At 46.7% G+C, this 14,349-nt stretch overlaps 1 protein-coding gene across 3 annotated transcripts in view; it reads right to left on the bottom strand.

The window, feature by feature from the left end:
- KANSL1 (KAT8 regulatory NSL complex subunit 1) overlaps window positions 1–14,349 on the bottom strand; it is a 169,476-nt gene continuing 155,127 nt past the window's right edge. For 2 of the 3 annotated variants that reach the window (XM_082861649.1, XM_082861648.1), the window contains exons 8-15: window positions 10,085–10,267; window positions 9,417–9,605; window positions 8,933–9,081; window positions 4,806–4,927; window positions 4,118–4,175; window positions 3,785–3,897; window positions 2,725–2,977; window positions 1–2,407 (exon numbers count right to left, since the gene is read on the bottom strand). In XM_082861649.1, coding sequence (XP_082717775.1) covers window positions 2,180–2,407; window positions 2,725–2,977; window positions 3,785–3,897; window positions 4,118–4,175; window positions 4,806–4,927; window positions 8,933–9,081; window positions 9,417–9,605; window positions 10,085–10,267 — 1,295 coding nt within the window. In that variant the 3' untranslated portion in view covers window positions 1–2,179. The remainder of the gene's footprint in view (window positions 2,408–2,724; window positions 2,978–3,784; window positions 3,898–4,117; window positions 4,176–4,805; window positions 4,928–8,932; window positions 9,082–9,416; window positions 9,606–10,084; window positions 10,268–14,349) is intronic. The other variant, XM_082861650.1, reaches the window with a different exon arrangement.

Genomic DNA, 14,349 nt, shown 5'->3' with positions numbered 1-14,349 from the left:
CTACCTCAGAACTCATAGGTTTCATAGTCAGGAGAGGCAGCTGCATTGGCTGTGTCAACTTGACTGCTATGAAAAAAAAAAAAAAAAAAAAGGAAAAAAGGAAGTAAAGAGAGTCGCAGGCCTGCCCACTTGTTCATCTTGTACAAAGAAAACCAAGCATAGCCTTCTCAGAAGAAAGCTGCTGAGAACCAGCTCAGGTTCCATGCAAAGTATATACATGTCTGCAGTGACCTCAACCCCAGAAAAGGTGGATGATGGAAAGTGAAATACCCATTAAAGAGCAATTTAGAATAGATTAAAAAATGTCCCAATGCTGGCCGGCCTCACTAGAAGAAGGAACATTAAGAGCAGTGGATCAATTACTTACATCCAACAACAACAAAAAAAGACGATTTACGAAGACGCCCTTCCTCCTGGCGTCTCTCACCCCCGCCCCGGTGAGAACCACTCTCTCTGGTGACCATCAGAGGACCCTGCCCGGTGCCCAGAAGACAGTGGGGACTTCCCAAGGTTCACAGCCAGTCGGAGGACCCAGAGAACAACTGCTCCTCAGGGAGGCTCCTCAGCCACCACCAGTACCATGTCCTGTAACAAGAAGGGCCTGGCATACAACATTCTGTAACTTTTTTTTTATTATTTTTTTCAATTTTTCCTTCCTTTTTTTTTAAGCACTAGTCTGTGCTTTGCGAACAGAATCAAGACATTAACAAAGATCAGCTTCTCTGAAGAAAAGCATTTCTATAGAACAAAGACAGCTACATGTTTCGCTGCCAATACACAGCTCAAAGCAGGAAAAGAAAATATTTACAAAATACAAGGTTTTTTTTGTTCTTTTTCTTTTTTCTTTTTTTTTTTTTACAATGCTAAAAGGGTTATTCAGAATTTTCAACCTTATAAATAGAAGCACTTTATGCATAGGGATATGGTGCATTATTGTTTTTAAAGAAACAATGACAAACCCTTTAACTTGCAAACAGAATCAAAAAAAAAAATCACTAATGTTGAAAATTGTGAAAAAACCCCAACCATTAAGCAGTTTGTCTACTATTTTTATACGATTACAAAATGGCAAAAAAAAAAAAAAAAAAAAAGTCCTTATTGCCCCCCTTTTTGGTGATGTGATCATAGATGAGACAGGCACAAGGTTAACCCGGGGGGGTGATGGGGAGTGACAGGAACCACAGCTAGGACCAGACAGTGTTCCACAGGCGAGGGAGCTCGAAAGAGGAAGGACCTGACAGACACTGACAGGGAACTGGACGGGGGTGGGGAAATATGACCAAATGACTCAGTGAAAACAGAATTATACAGGAGAGATGGCTGCTCATTTCCAAGACCCCCTAGAGTCTGCAGGGGAGTGGGAAGAGAGATTAAGTAGTCCTAACCCTACCTCCACAGACCAGGTTAGGGGGGGAAAACGTTCCAAGTGGAAGGACTGTGTGCGTGGGCGTGTGAATGGTGTGCGAGAGCAGGTGAGAGGACACGAAGGTGCAGGATGGGGACCTGAAGAGCCGCAGCCAGCTTACCTCAGTTAAGAAGTCAGAACAGGGATGACCGAATGCAGAGGAAACCCAGAACAGGTCTCCAAGACCTGGGTGACAAGGGGAAGCCATTCTGTCAGCTGAGAGCTGGGTGAGAACAGCTGGAGTTCAGGCCAAGAGGTTCTGGTGGAGGTGCTCCAGCACAGACGACCAAGGGGACCCAGCCGGGAGGGCCGGAGCTGAGCTAAGCAACAGAAGGGACGGGGTACGAGCCCAGAGCACACTGCTCTCTCCCACCCTAACCTCAGGGGGCAATGTTGAGCTGGAGGTTCCTTTCCCTCTGCCCACCTGGCTGTCCCACCCTGCCCACAGGGGCGCGAGAGGGGTGATCATCCAACATGGCTAAGTCCAGTGATTCAACAGTGCAGAGGATGTGCCAGGACCAGGCCAGCAGGGTCTTATCCTGAACTGTGTGCCAACTGGAGGAAGTGCTCAGGTGTGTGACGATAAAACATGGAAACCAAAACATAAACAAAACAAAAATCAAAACAAGAAAGAAATTATCAAAGTAGAATCTAAATTCCTTAAATTCACTAAAAACTGTGAAAATTTTCGGCATATGATGTTTGAATATCAAACGCAGAGTTTTCTGAAGCTTTAATGCCAATAGTGAGTCTGTTTAGATTCTCATATCCCACTCATCTGTGAGTTGGACGCTGAGCTGTGACTGTTGCCGCCAGATGCCGACTCTTGAGGGGAATGATGGGAGGCGAGGTGGGTGCCACCTCTGTCTCCCGGCCAGTCTTGCTGCCTGAGGTGCGCCGAGTGCAGCGGGACGCCCGTTCCTGTGCATCCAGTTGGTCCTCACTCTCTGCCTGGGGACTATACGCCAGGGGGAAGGTTCGCCGCTCCCATGGCTGGACAGACTGCGGGCAGATAAGATGTCTTGGTGAGGACCCAGTCCCAGCCCGCCTCCTTCCCCAGACATGTGGACTGGAGGCCATGACCAGTCTCTCTAGAGTTCCTGGGCTGGCCCAGAGAAAATTATCAGAGTGGGCAACTTTTTAATGATAGCCAGTTCCATGGTACCTTCAGAAAGTCAACTTCAAGTTCAGTACCCTGTCCCCTTCAAATTGGGGGGGAGGGGAGATCCATAAAATGAAGATACATCTTGAGCAGGTGCTGTCCCCCAACAATCCCATCCGCCACCCCGCTAATCCCACGGAAAGGCAGCGTTCCTCACCTGCTCGTCGAGCCCCAGCTCTGGTGTGGAACAACGGGTGTCTTCACTGGCCAGGTGTCGGAGAGTGTCCCGCGCCACGGGAGTGAGGGGGGCTGAGTGCAGTTCTGGGCTAATGGGGCTCCTGGGGGACTGCCCGTGGGAGAACTCGGACAAAGAGTGGCTACTGCTGACATCAGGGGAGGCGGGTTGCGGGGTGGAGGGGTTGGCACTGCCCAGCTGGGGCGTTGTCCGGCCGTCTGATGACCTGTAAGACCTGTATACCAAGAAGCACGAATCTGAGTGCCTGGGTAATAGGCAATTTCTTATGTGTCTGTGTTTTGGGTTGGGGAGGAGGCATGAAAAAAGCTTCCCGACCAGAGGAGCTGAGGCAGACTGACACCAGCAGTTCTCTCCTAGGAACCACAGACCCCTCACTTTCTTCCACTGCTGTGCACACGGGCAGGCACACAACACGGCATCTAAGAGCTGTGTACGCCTGTCATCCCAGGAAAAGGCCACGGCCGAACAACGCTGGGGGTATCCCTGGCTCAGTGCCCAGTGGATTCACAGGGGAAGGGGAATTAGCCCAGACTTTGAAAACTGCAGGCAAAGTAAAAGCAAAAACAAGAGCCCTAAATATTTCTACTTGAGAATCCTGAGGGCTTCTCCCTGTAACACTAAAGGGAGAGAGGGTAGGACAGTTCTTCCAAGTAAAGCAAGACCACAAAAATCAAACTCCACTGTTCAAAGGAAGGTTAACTTGTGGAAAGGCCTCCAAAGCTCCTCTAATCCAGTCACTACAACCCCAACCAGCCTCCAAATGCCATGACGGCCTCCTCCTGGACCCCGGGAGACCACCGGAGCTCGTCAGAACTGGACAGTCACCGCTCAGCAAGGGCCAGCATTTGACTGCTTATACCCTCATTAGTCCCAACAAACACCACAGAACGTCTGCATTCTCAGCCATCAACAGGGAATGAATATGAAGAACTAAGTGGCAACTCCATGGACACAGCTAGGGTCCCAACTCCCCGCTGACCCTCCCTGCACAGGCCCTGGAGGCCTGTGCCTGCTCCATCACCTGCTGCCCCGCCGCTGAGGTGGCACACTCGTGGTCCACAGCCACCGAGCCCTCTCCATCTCCTCACATTTGGCATGCAGGGCGGCGAAGGCTGCGTCAGACAGGTCCTCTATCTGCAAAAGAGCATCTTCATCGATCCCCCCTTTCCTCCAGGAAGTCAAGTTTCAGTGCGTAGACCAATTCTAGAAGCAGCCCCACCCCACACTAGGCTCTTCCTGGTCAGGACAGGAATACAATGAGCTTGCACTTGACACCCACAGGTCTTGAGGCATCTGCAGTGTGTGCACCCACGAGTGCATGTGTTCTTCTAAGAGCGAACGCCCATGCCATTACCTCCTCATTCTCCTCGTCAGGACTCCCCTTCAGAGACCGAAGATCAACCTCCCGCCAGCTGCAAAACCAGGAAGGAACAATTGTGAGACGGCAGGCAGTCTGGGCAGGATAAGTACATCCGTGCAGGAACGAGAGCTCTCCACCTGCAAGTGACACTGCTCTCTGCTGGGCCTGCTTAGCCCTGGGGCCTCTCTAAGAGGTCCCACACTCAAATGCGCACAAGGGGCAGAAAGAGGGGAAGCAGGCTGAGGGTGGGACTAGAGCTGGTAGATGGACAAACTCAAGCAAAAGAACCTGTTTAGAGGGGATCAGCAGTACCCAGCAGCAGCTGATTGCTGCCACACGGGAGTGCACATACAGGGTTGCCCAATCTTTTGATGTGTCAACAAAAGCTGGAAATAAACATTCATATGTGAAATCCTGCTTTGATGCTAACAACAAATTCAATATTTTAAAACATATTTGTATGCATCAAACAAAACATGGCTATAGCCAGTTTGTGGCCTGTGGTCTGGCTCATATAATGGAAGAAAATTATGTAAAGAAATAATTTCACTCTGATCAGGTAGACCTTCTCTTAAAGAAAAGACAACAGCCAAGGCTAGGCCCCAAAGCTCAGTGACCAGAGGAGAGGGAAAAGGGCAACGACAGCAAGACCAGCAAGAGCGCATCACCCAGGGCCTTTTACCTGGGAGTAAGGATCTCTTTGTACTGTAGCTTCTCTACACGGGTGGTTGCAGCGACTGACATTGGGATGACAATGTTGTTAATATCGAAGGAGCTCTCTCCCCTTCTCCTCCTTACTGGCTGCTGTAAGACAAAGGCAAGTTTAAGAGGGAGGAACAATTCTACGTACCTCAAATTATACATCTGAGATTTAAAACAGGATCAGCAATAACCAGGAATCTGGGTCTTTGGGTAGGGCCCAGGCAGGGATGGCAGAGCTGCTTACACCTAGGAGACAGTCCCCCAACAGCAAAGCGCGCAGGGGAAATACTAAGCGGTCCTGAGGAGTATCTTCTGTCCACAAGTCTCACTTGCACCCTCTTTCTTCATGGGCTCACGTGAAAAGAGACTTCTGTTGAAGCTTACAGGGGTGGGTATCCCGGGGCCTTGAGTCAACTGCCACGGTTTCTACTCCTCTACGCACAGCCTTATTAACAACCCCAACTAAATCTTCCTTTCTGCTTCCCCTTTTATCTCTGTCTATGACACAGACCCATGGGGGATCCTAAAAGCAATGCTTCAGCCTGGTGGTGATTCTTAGGGTTAAAAAGATGAATTCCCCTACCCTGAAAGATGCCCAAAGGACAGGCCCAGCTCAATGGATCATCTAACCTTGGTTGTCATGGAAGCACCTCCTTCTCGTAGATCTGAACTCTTCAGCTAAATCTGTACCAACCATCTGCTCAGCCCTTATGTGATTTCCCCTTTCCCCTTCTGGCTATTATTCTGAGGGAAAGAGCTAAGAGCGTTCTAGCTATATCAACAGAGATGAGTGGAGGGAAGCATTGGCTGTACAGCTCACACTCCTGGAGAAAGGAAATTCACTCCTATAGGAAGTTAAGATCAAACCCTTGAGAAAGAAGACTAACAAGGATCCAATATCAGAGGAGGCGGCGGGTATCTGCAGCAAGCGGGAGATCGACGGAGGAATAAAGCAGGGAGCCAAAGGGCATGGCTTCTTAGATGGAGGGGCATGTCCACGAGCTGCCTGTGCCCAGATAGCAAACACCCTGCCCTGAAACAGAGAGACCGGCGATTGAGCCGTGAGAGCCCAGAGCGAAACAGTGGGATGACAAACATGCTGCCATGGTGACAATACAGCTGCAGACAACTAAGAGGCTACATTCAAACCCAAACCACCAAGTGTGGCCAGCCCAGAGTGAAGGAAGATGGGGAAGAGGTTGTTCCCTACAGCTGACCTTTCTACTCTCTGTTCCCAGAGGGGGATCTATGACTGATTCATCGTATCATTTCAGGACCTTCTCAGAAAATGTTGAAAGGCAATGTTTCCTGGGCCAGGATTTTAGCTGCTGTCACCTACGATTTCAGGTTATTACAATGTCTTTTTCATCCCAGTCTTCTCCTCTGTCTGTAAGAACAGACTGTCACTGACTTCACAAATTTAGGGTCACTGGTTAACCAAAATGGCTGAAGAGACTTTTGCAAGTCTTGCCTGGCTGAGGATTAGTGACCTCACACCCAAAGGCTTCTGCCACATCTCTGCTGAACTTACACACCCCACTACAAGAAGTGTACCTTAAGAAAGCCTCAAGAGATAGCTTTCCCTATATCTTGGTCAAGAAGGAATGTGAGGGCTTCCCTGGTGGCGCAGTGGTTAAGAGTCCGCCTGCCGATGCAGGGGACGCGGGTTCGTGTCCCGGTCCGGGAAGATCCCACATGCCGCGGAGCGCCTGGGCCCGTGAGCCATGGCCGCTGAGCCTGCGCGTCCGGAGCCTGTGCTCCGCAACGGGAGAGGCCACGACAGTGAGAGGCCCGCGTACAGCAAAAAAAAAAAAAAAAAAAAAAAAAAAAGAATGAATGTGAAACTGCTGGCAGAAACAGGAATGTACTTTCCCTGAACCTCCTTGGGCCTGCTGTTAGTGCCTTCAAGGCAAAGGGACAGGAGCGGGTTTTGGGGTTCAGCAGGCTCCAGCTCCCACCCTACATTTAGATTTCCCAATTCCATAAGGCACTCATTTGATCTAACTTAACTACTTTCTCCTGTTTGGAACGAGGTGGAGGGCAGGTGATGGGAATGGAAAGTGGTTCCCACACCTGGCTGCACATCAGACGTACGATGAGGAGTATATTTGAAAAAGAAGAAACAGGTTCAGGGCCCCCTCTCTTCTAACTACCAAATCAGAATATCCAGGGCTTCCAAGAAAGAAAAGAAAAAAGGCCATGGAGGCGATTCTGGTGCGTCTATCAGCTCTTGTGGCTTTCTGTGGGAGCACTACCACATACACCCCATCCCTCTCCTCCCCCACCATTTCTCCAGTGTCTTGTAGCTTCTCTACCTTATTTTAACTACCTGGCCTATCACTCTTCTTGCTATTATATAAATCCAGATTCTCTGAAAAAATCTGGCAGCAAGAGCCTTAAGGGTCAGCACAGTGCCATATACAAAATTTGTACTCATTAGACAATAAGTAAAAATTTCAAGTGATCCAGGCCTAAGTTTACATTCTCCAGGCACAAGAGGGCGGCAGGTGAAAAAATACTGACGTCTCACCAAGTCTCAGAGAAGACTTCTATTAGAATTAGCCTCTTTAAAATAGTGTGGTTTTTCTGAGACCCCCTACTAATGGACAACTGAGTTAGTGATAGATACTACACCACCTATGGAAATCTGTGGGTGTGGGAGGGGAGGAACAAGGTCATTTGGAAAAGACCCTGATTTTTTTTTTTTTTTTTTTCGGTACGCAGGCCTCTCACTGTTGTGGCCTCTCCCGTTGCGGAGCGCAGGCTCCAGACACGCAGGCTCAGCAGCCATGGCTCATGAGCCTAGCTGCTCCGCGGCATGTGGGACCTTCCCGTACTGGGGCACGAACCCGTGTCCCCTGCATCGGCAGGTGGACTCTCAACCACCGCACCACCAGGGAAGCCCAAGACTCTGATTTTTAAGAGTAAAGACAGACAATGTGAAGAATTCCTACCTGATCACAGCTCAGTGAGCACATTTTGTGGGCTTAGAAGTTTCTTGATATAAGCTCTGAAGGGGCTTCAAAGCACCTGTATAAGTCACCTCTGTAATGCCCCAACCTAGGCTCACTTTGTGCAGCGTGATGGTAAGAGAACTGGCTCTGCAGTCAGACTGCCTGGGTCTGAATCACAATTACACCCTCACAAGTCACCTCACTTTATGCAGCTTACTTAACCTTGGAAAGACTCAGTTTCCCTGCCAACAAAACGGGAATCTTTTATACCACCTACGCCTCAAAGGGCATTCATTAAAGGATTGAATGAGGTAACACACATAATGCACTCAGCGCTGACACAACAAACATTACAGTTGTACTGTTTTTTTTTTTTACCATCTCCATTATTATCATCATTACTATATAAAGGACCCTTTTAGTGGGCACAAAGCAGCTACAGGTATATGTGTTCAAGGAGGCACACACTGAGTAATTAAAACACTAGAATGATATTAATGTCTGGAATGGCCATGCAAACAGCTTTCGGGGTGGAGTGTGGTACCGCAAAAGCGGATCAGGGGCCAAAGAGCCTGCCGTTATGAGCATACTACATGTCAGTACTGCCAGCGTGGCCTGCTGGATCTGTAATTCTGCTCTGTACACGTAAAAAACATGGGCTCTATGTCCCGCTTCCCTTGCAAGCACCCTAACACACCCAGTGTTTATTCTCAGCACTCCAGCTCCACTCCCCAGGAGAGTAAAAACAAGGAAATCAAACGTCTCCAATGCCCACAGGCATCTCTCTTTTATCCCTCCTCTCATGTTTACTTAGCCCAACAGAGTTAGAGTCATGATACTGTTGAGTTCTGTGTGAAACTTAGTCCCACGCATCCTGAATAGTCATAGATCACCCAAGAGTTTGTCTCTGCACCAAGCTTTCTATGGCTGGCTCAGCTCAGATCCATGTCTACTGTGAAAAACAACTCAAGGAAAACAATGTAACGGAGGATCAAATAGCACCACTTTGACTTGAAAAAGACAAATACGCCAAGATGAGTCGAGTCCCCATAACTGCCCTGGCCCTTACAACCCTCTCTCTACACTGTCCTCCAGACCCACTGGAACGAGCTGTCACTGCAGAGGGGCTGTCCAACTCCACGCAGGTACTTACAGACGTGCTGGCTGTAACCTGTGGACTAGAGCTGGTGGGTGCAGAGGTGTCTGATGACGCGGAGAGCTGTCGCACCAAGGGACTGTGTGGTGGGTGGTGGGTGGCCGCCAAGTAGCTTGAACTGCTCAGGTCCGTGTGATGCTTCAACACTGCAGAAGTCAACAGAAAAGAGGAAGACGTGGCTACCTCAACCTGCTCTACTTCCAGCACAAGCCAGGAATGCCAGCAATATGCAGTAAAGGCAAAAATGCTTTCTAAGCCTAAAGGATAAAAAGATGAAGCAAACTGGTTGACGGGAGGTAGGGATGGAGCAGAGGTTGCTACAGAGTAAGAAGTGACCTACACTTAGAAGCAGTAGGGCCCCTCTACTCTGCCTTCCTAGAAAGTGAAGGACAAAGCTAAGGGCAATTATAAGAAGCCCAGGCTGCCCCAGAAAGCCCTGAGCAGGTGCAAACGAAGGCAGAGGTGCCGGGCCTGGCCCTACCTTCACTTCTCTCGGATGAATGGTCTCGCAATCTCATTTTGCTGTGGTTTGGGTCATGCACGGGTGGCGGCGGGTTGAGCGAGCGCTCTGCTTTGGGCGCTGTCACTCGCTCCACCATAGGCACGGCCCCCACATCGTCTAAGTGCTGCCTGTGGGTCCTGTCAGGCCGGGTTTGGTGATGGGACAGCTCTGAAGAGGGGAACAGAAAAAGAGCTGTGAAACACCTCCTCTCAATCTTTTCTTATTTGAGTTCCGAGCTCTTGAGTTCTTTCTAGGTCAGTGATAGACACCCAGGGCAGCAGGACAGTCCTCTGGGACTGACGCTTCTGGCAAATAACACACTGGCCAAAACAGGCCAGGAAGCCCACAGGGCTCTCAACCAGAAAAAAGTGACACCAGACTACAGAAGACAGCCTGCCCACAGATGGACCCAATGCCATGGAACAGGTGGCTGTTCACTGAGCCCCAAGATACATGGTGTCTGGAATAGCTTTCACAGTCCATCCGAGAGCATCTAAGACAAGTAGGAAAAGACGACTGTGAGCTGAATTTACATCAGTCAACTGCTTCTCCCAACCCCCACACAGTGCCATAGCCATACCAGTAACCTAAGAACATAAAAGGAATAGGAAAGTAATTGGAGGACTCTCTGGACCCCTGAAACTTACTGGCTGTTGTCAGGAAGGAGTTGACCAACTTGTGCCTGTCTTTACGAGTTGGATCAGGGAGACTGCCTGGCATGGGTGCTCTGTGCTTAAGTGAAAACTTTTTTGGAGGTTTGATTTTGTCAAAAGGTTTGTTCTGCCATTGAGATTTCAGCATGCTCTGGAAGTGCAGGCTTGTGGGAACATCTGCAAGAAACACAAAACACTGCGGTTTTAGTCCAGACACCTGGGCTCTGGGCTCTTCTCTCACAAAGTGAGGTGTGTTCACAGCAACTCTAGGTCACCGGTGAGCAAGACCCACACTGCACCCTTCTTTTATTTACCCAGTGGCAGGATGACCCAAGCAGGGCAAGCACTGTCAAGTGGAAGATCTGTTTATTGGAACTTTACTGAAGGTCATTCTTTTATTCACAGACAAGTCACTATTGCCTTTTATTTGCCAGTTCCAAACAAAAAAATCTAAAACACCTTTTGTTACATTGATGAACTTTTCTTTGTTCCTGTGTTCCACCAAGTCTGTTAATTTTACTGGTTTGAAAGATTGATAAACATCCTGTTCTTATTCTTGTAGAAACTGAAATATTTCGACCTACTTCTTTCTATCAACATAAAGTTAATCAGGATATATTCATTCAACAACTACTTACTGTCTATTATTTTATCAGACACTGTACTGGGTACTACATCTTCCCCTAAATAAGAACTATATTCTCCCCCCTCCTTCCTCCAGACCCTCACCACCTCCCACCTGGGGATTACCTAGGTTTTTAAGTGGATTAGTTAATATTCAATATCGTAAATTAATCTTTTAGACGTAATTATAATTTTTTAACCTTCTTTGGGGGTTCACCACTGTTTCTTGCATCTTTCCATTTTGTTAGTTTCCTCTTTTATTTTCCTAAGAATGTGGCCTTGAGTAATTTCTTTAGAAATAGTATTTCTAGATTAAAACCAGTTTTCTCTCAGACTTTAAAGTTATTACTACAGTGTCACCAATAAGATGGAATCTGACTCATTCACTTGTAGGTGCTCTGTTTCTTCCTTTAAACTTTTTTTTGGGGGGAAAAGCTTGTTGTGGTCCTCTATAGGTCAATTTGGGGAGAACTCTAATACTGAGTCTTTCAATCAGTGAACGTGGTACACCTCTCCATTTATTTAGGATTTCTTTAATTTTCTCTCATCAGTGTTAGATAGTTTTTATTGTACAGTTCTTTAAAAAAAAGTTATTTATTATTAATTAACTTACTTAGCTAGCTGCACCAGGTCTCTTAGTTGCAGCACGCAGGATCCAGTTCCCTGACCAAGGATCAAACCTGAGCCCCTGCATTGGGAGTGTGGAGTCTTAACCACTAGACCACCAAGGGAGTCCCCATTGTACAGTTCTTATACATATTTTGTTAATTTGATATTTTTGATGACATTATACATGATAGCACTTTTAAAAATTTCAATTTATAATTGTTTACTGCTAGTATGTAGAAATACAGTAATTTTTAATATAGTGACCTATATCCTGTGATCTTGCTAAATCCATTATGAAGTTTTTGTTTGTTGTTGTGTTGTCCTTAGAATTTTCTACATACACAAGTATGTCACTTACAAAAAGCTGTTTTACTTTCTAATTTGTATGCCTTTTATTTCTATTTCTTGTCCTATTATTCTGGGTAGAACCTCTAGTGGCAATCTGAAACTTACATTTTTCCTTTTTATAGTCTCATTCTGAAACTTCACCACCATGGATATAGGTGTGGGTCTTTTTTCAGGGTTCTGAAAAACTTTCCATGGTCCTTTTTAATCTGAAGACCAGAACATCTCTCTTTAGCTCCCAGTTCCTCCTGGGAATCATTAACTACCTGGGACATAGTCAAAGTCCAAGCCCCTGGGACTTCCCTGGTGGCACAGTGGTTAAGAATCCACCTGCCAATGCAAGCGGCGTGGATTCGAGCCCTGGTCCGGGAAGATCTCACATGCCATGGAGCAACTAAGCTCGTGTGCCACAACTACTGAGCCCACATGCCACAACTACTGAAGCCCACATGTCTAGAGCCCGTGCTCTGCAACAAGAGAAGCCACCACAATTAGAAACACTTGCACCACAACAAAGAGCAGCCCCTGCTCGCTGCAACTAGAGGAAGCCCAGGCACAGCAACGAAGACCCAATGCAGCCAAAACTAACATAAATAAAACAAATTTAAAAATAAAAAAAGGTCCCAGCCCCTGAGTTCATACCCACTGCTGTAGCAAAGAATGAAACACCACCGCTTTATGGAAAAGGGGAAAAATCCAACCTAGCTATATTCCAAAACAAGTCCAACCTTATCACCCAGGCAAATGCCCAGGTCCCATCCTTAGTTCTGTGTCCTTTTTCACTGTGGGCAAAGAACCTTCCCCTACCAGCTCCTACCCCATAGGAGTTTACTCAAAAGCATGTGCTTTGGGCTCCCCTTTTTTCTAGTTTTATTTCTTCACAGTTATCCTGTTTGTTTTCCAGCTTTCAAAAATCACTCCAAACTCTATTCACCAATGGCATGCCTTCTTTTTTTCAGAATTGTTAGAGGTTTATTTAGTGTATTTCCTAAACATTATTGGGGTTTTGGTGCCCAGGGAGGATAGCTTAATCTGATGTGCTTAATCTGAGCTAGGAATGGGGGGCAAAGAAGAGGGGAATAAATGAACATTTACTAAACCCATTATACTGTGGCTGGCACTTAATCTTCGTAACAATTCCATGATGTAAACATTACTATGCTCCCTTTAAAGCGAAAAAACAGATCCAGAAAGGTGAATTAATTGTCAAGGTTACACAGTTTAGTAAGTAACAAGCAACATTCAAACTCAGGTCTGTAAAATCCTAAAATAAAACCTATACTCTTAGCCACTACACCATGAAATTATTCTTTGGCCCAGAGAATGGAGCAGTTTAATCCTGGGGTGAAATCTGATATTTCTCAAATTATTCCCAAGGAACTGGAGAGTACAGGATATTTTTCAAAAGAGTTCTGCAGTGTAAAAAAGAAACTCCTTCCTATAGCATAGACCATGTATTTCATGACACTTCAAAGAACAAGATACATCTCTGGGAACAGTGCTATCTCCTGAAATTTTTTCCCATAATCATTCTTTCTTTTCTACACTTAAAAACAAATTCACCTATCCCAAACCTTAACACAAATATATCAGCTTTCAGCCAGGCCAACGATATCAGAGCTCATTGTACTCCCAGTCCTTAGATCCCACCCAAGGCCCTCAATAAAATGGTTTGATTTTCCCACCCCCCAAAGGTCAAATGTTAAAAAAAAAAAGATTTCCCAACTAAGAATTAAGTTTAGAGGTATTAGTGGTAAAAATTCCTTGCTCTAACTCAGAGTGGTTGGGGAAAAGTATATAGGAAATAAAGCATCGTCTAGAGGAATTCTGAAAGCTGGGCTGAGCTTGAAGGTATAAAGAAGGCTCAAGAAGTGGTAAAGCACCTCCTCTATATCCCAGGATACCCCTTGGTCAGCAGGAGAGTTATTCCCCCTTGGCAAAGGTCGGTTTTTGTTTTTTGTTTTTTTTTTTTTTGGCCATGCCACGCAGCATGCAGAATCTTCCCTGAGCAGGGATCGATCCCCCTGCATTGGGAGTATGGAGTCTTAACTACTGGACTGCCAAGGAAGCCTGCAAAGGCTGTTTAATGGGACTACAAAAGCATAGTAGTTTCACTGTCTTTTCCTTTTATTTTCCACAGTCACTGTGCTCCCAAACCTGAAAATTAAGCCAGGGAGAAAAGGAAATAGGATATGGTTATGGTGGAAATTAGTAGTCCTAGACACGGGTCCTCGTCCCATCACTGAGTAGGAGAAAACAAGAACAAATCACTTAGCTGGGCTTTAGCTTCTTCATCTGTAAAATGAGGCAGCAAGACTTGATCAGAGCTGGTAACATCCTAGCACACATGCTCTAGCTCTCTCCTCTTCTGTCTGCTGCAGGCACAGGCTACTCGCAACATTCTTTCTGTTGTACCCCAAGACCTTAGACCCATCTCAAATAATTAACTAGTTAATTAAATCCATACAGACAACATCAATCAATTCGAGTTAAGCACGACAGAAAAGACATTTATATGTTATTGCTAGACCAGATGACTACTGATCTCTCAACTCTAACATGTTAAATCAATGAGTCTTCAACTAAAACTCCACTCTTAATCCCCTCCCCTCATTTAAATGCTCTGAAGCGGAAGCTGGCACAGTGTAGACCACTACTGCCTTGTGCTCTGGAGCTGAGGT

Source organism: Leucopleurus acutus (assembly GCF_964270905.1).
Source record: "Leucopleurus acutus genome assembly, chromosome: 19".
Classification (NCBI taxonomy): Eukaryota; Metazoa; Chordata; class Mammalia; order Artiodactyla; family Delphinidae; genus Leucopleurus; species Leucopleurus acutus.
The sequence above is the reverse complement of the archived record's forward strand: the minus strand, read 5'-3'. Positions and strand labels throughout refer to the sequence as shown.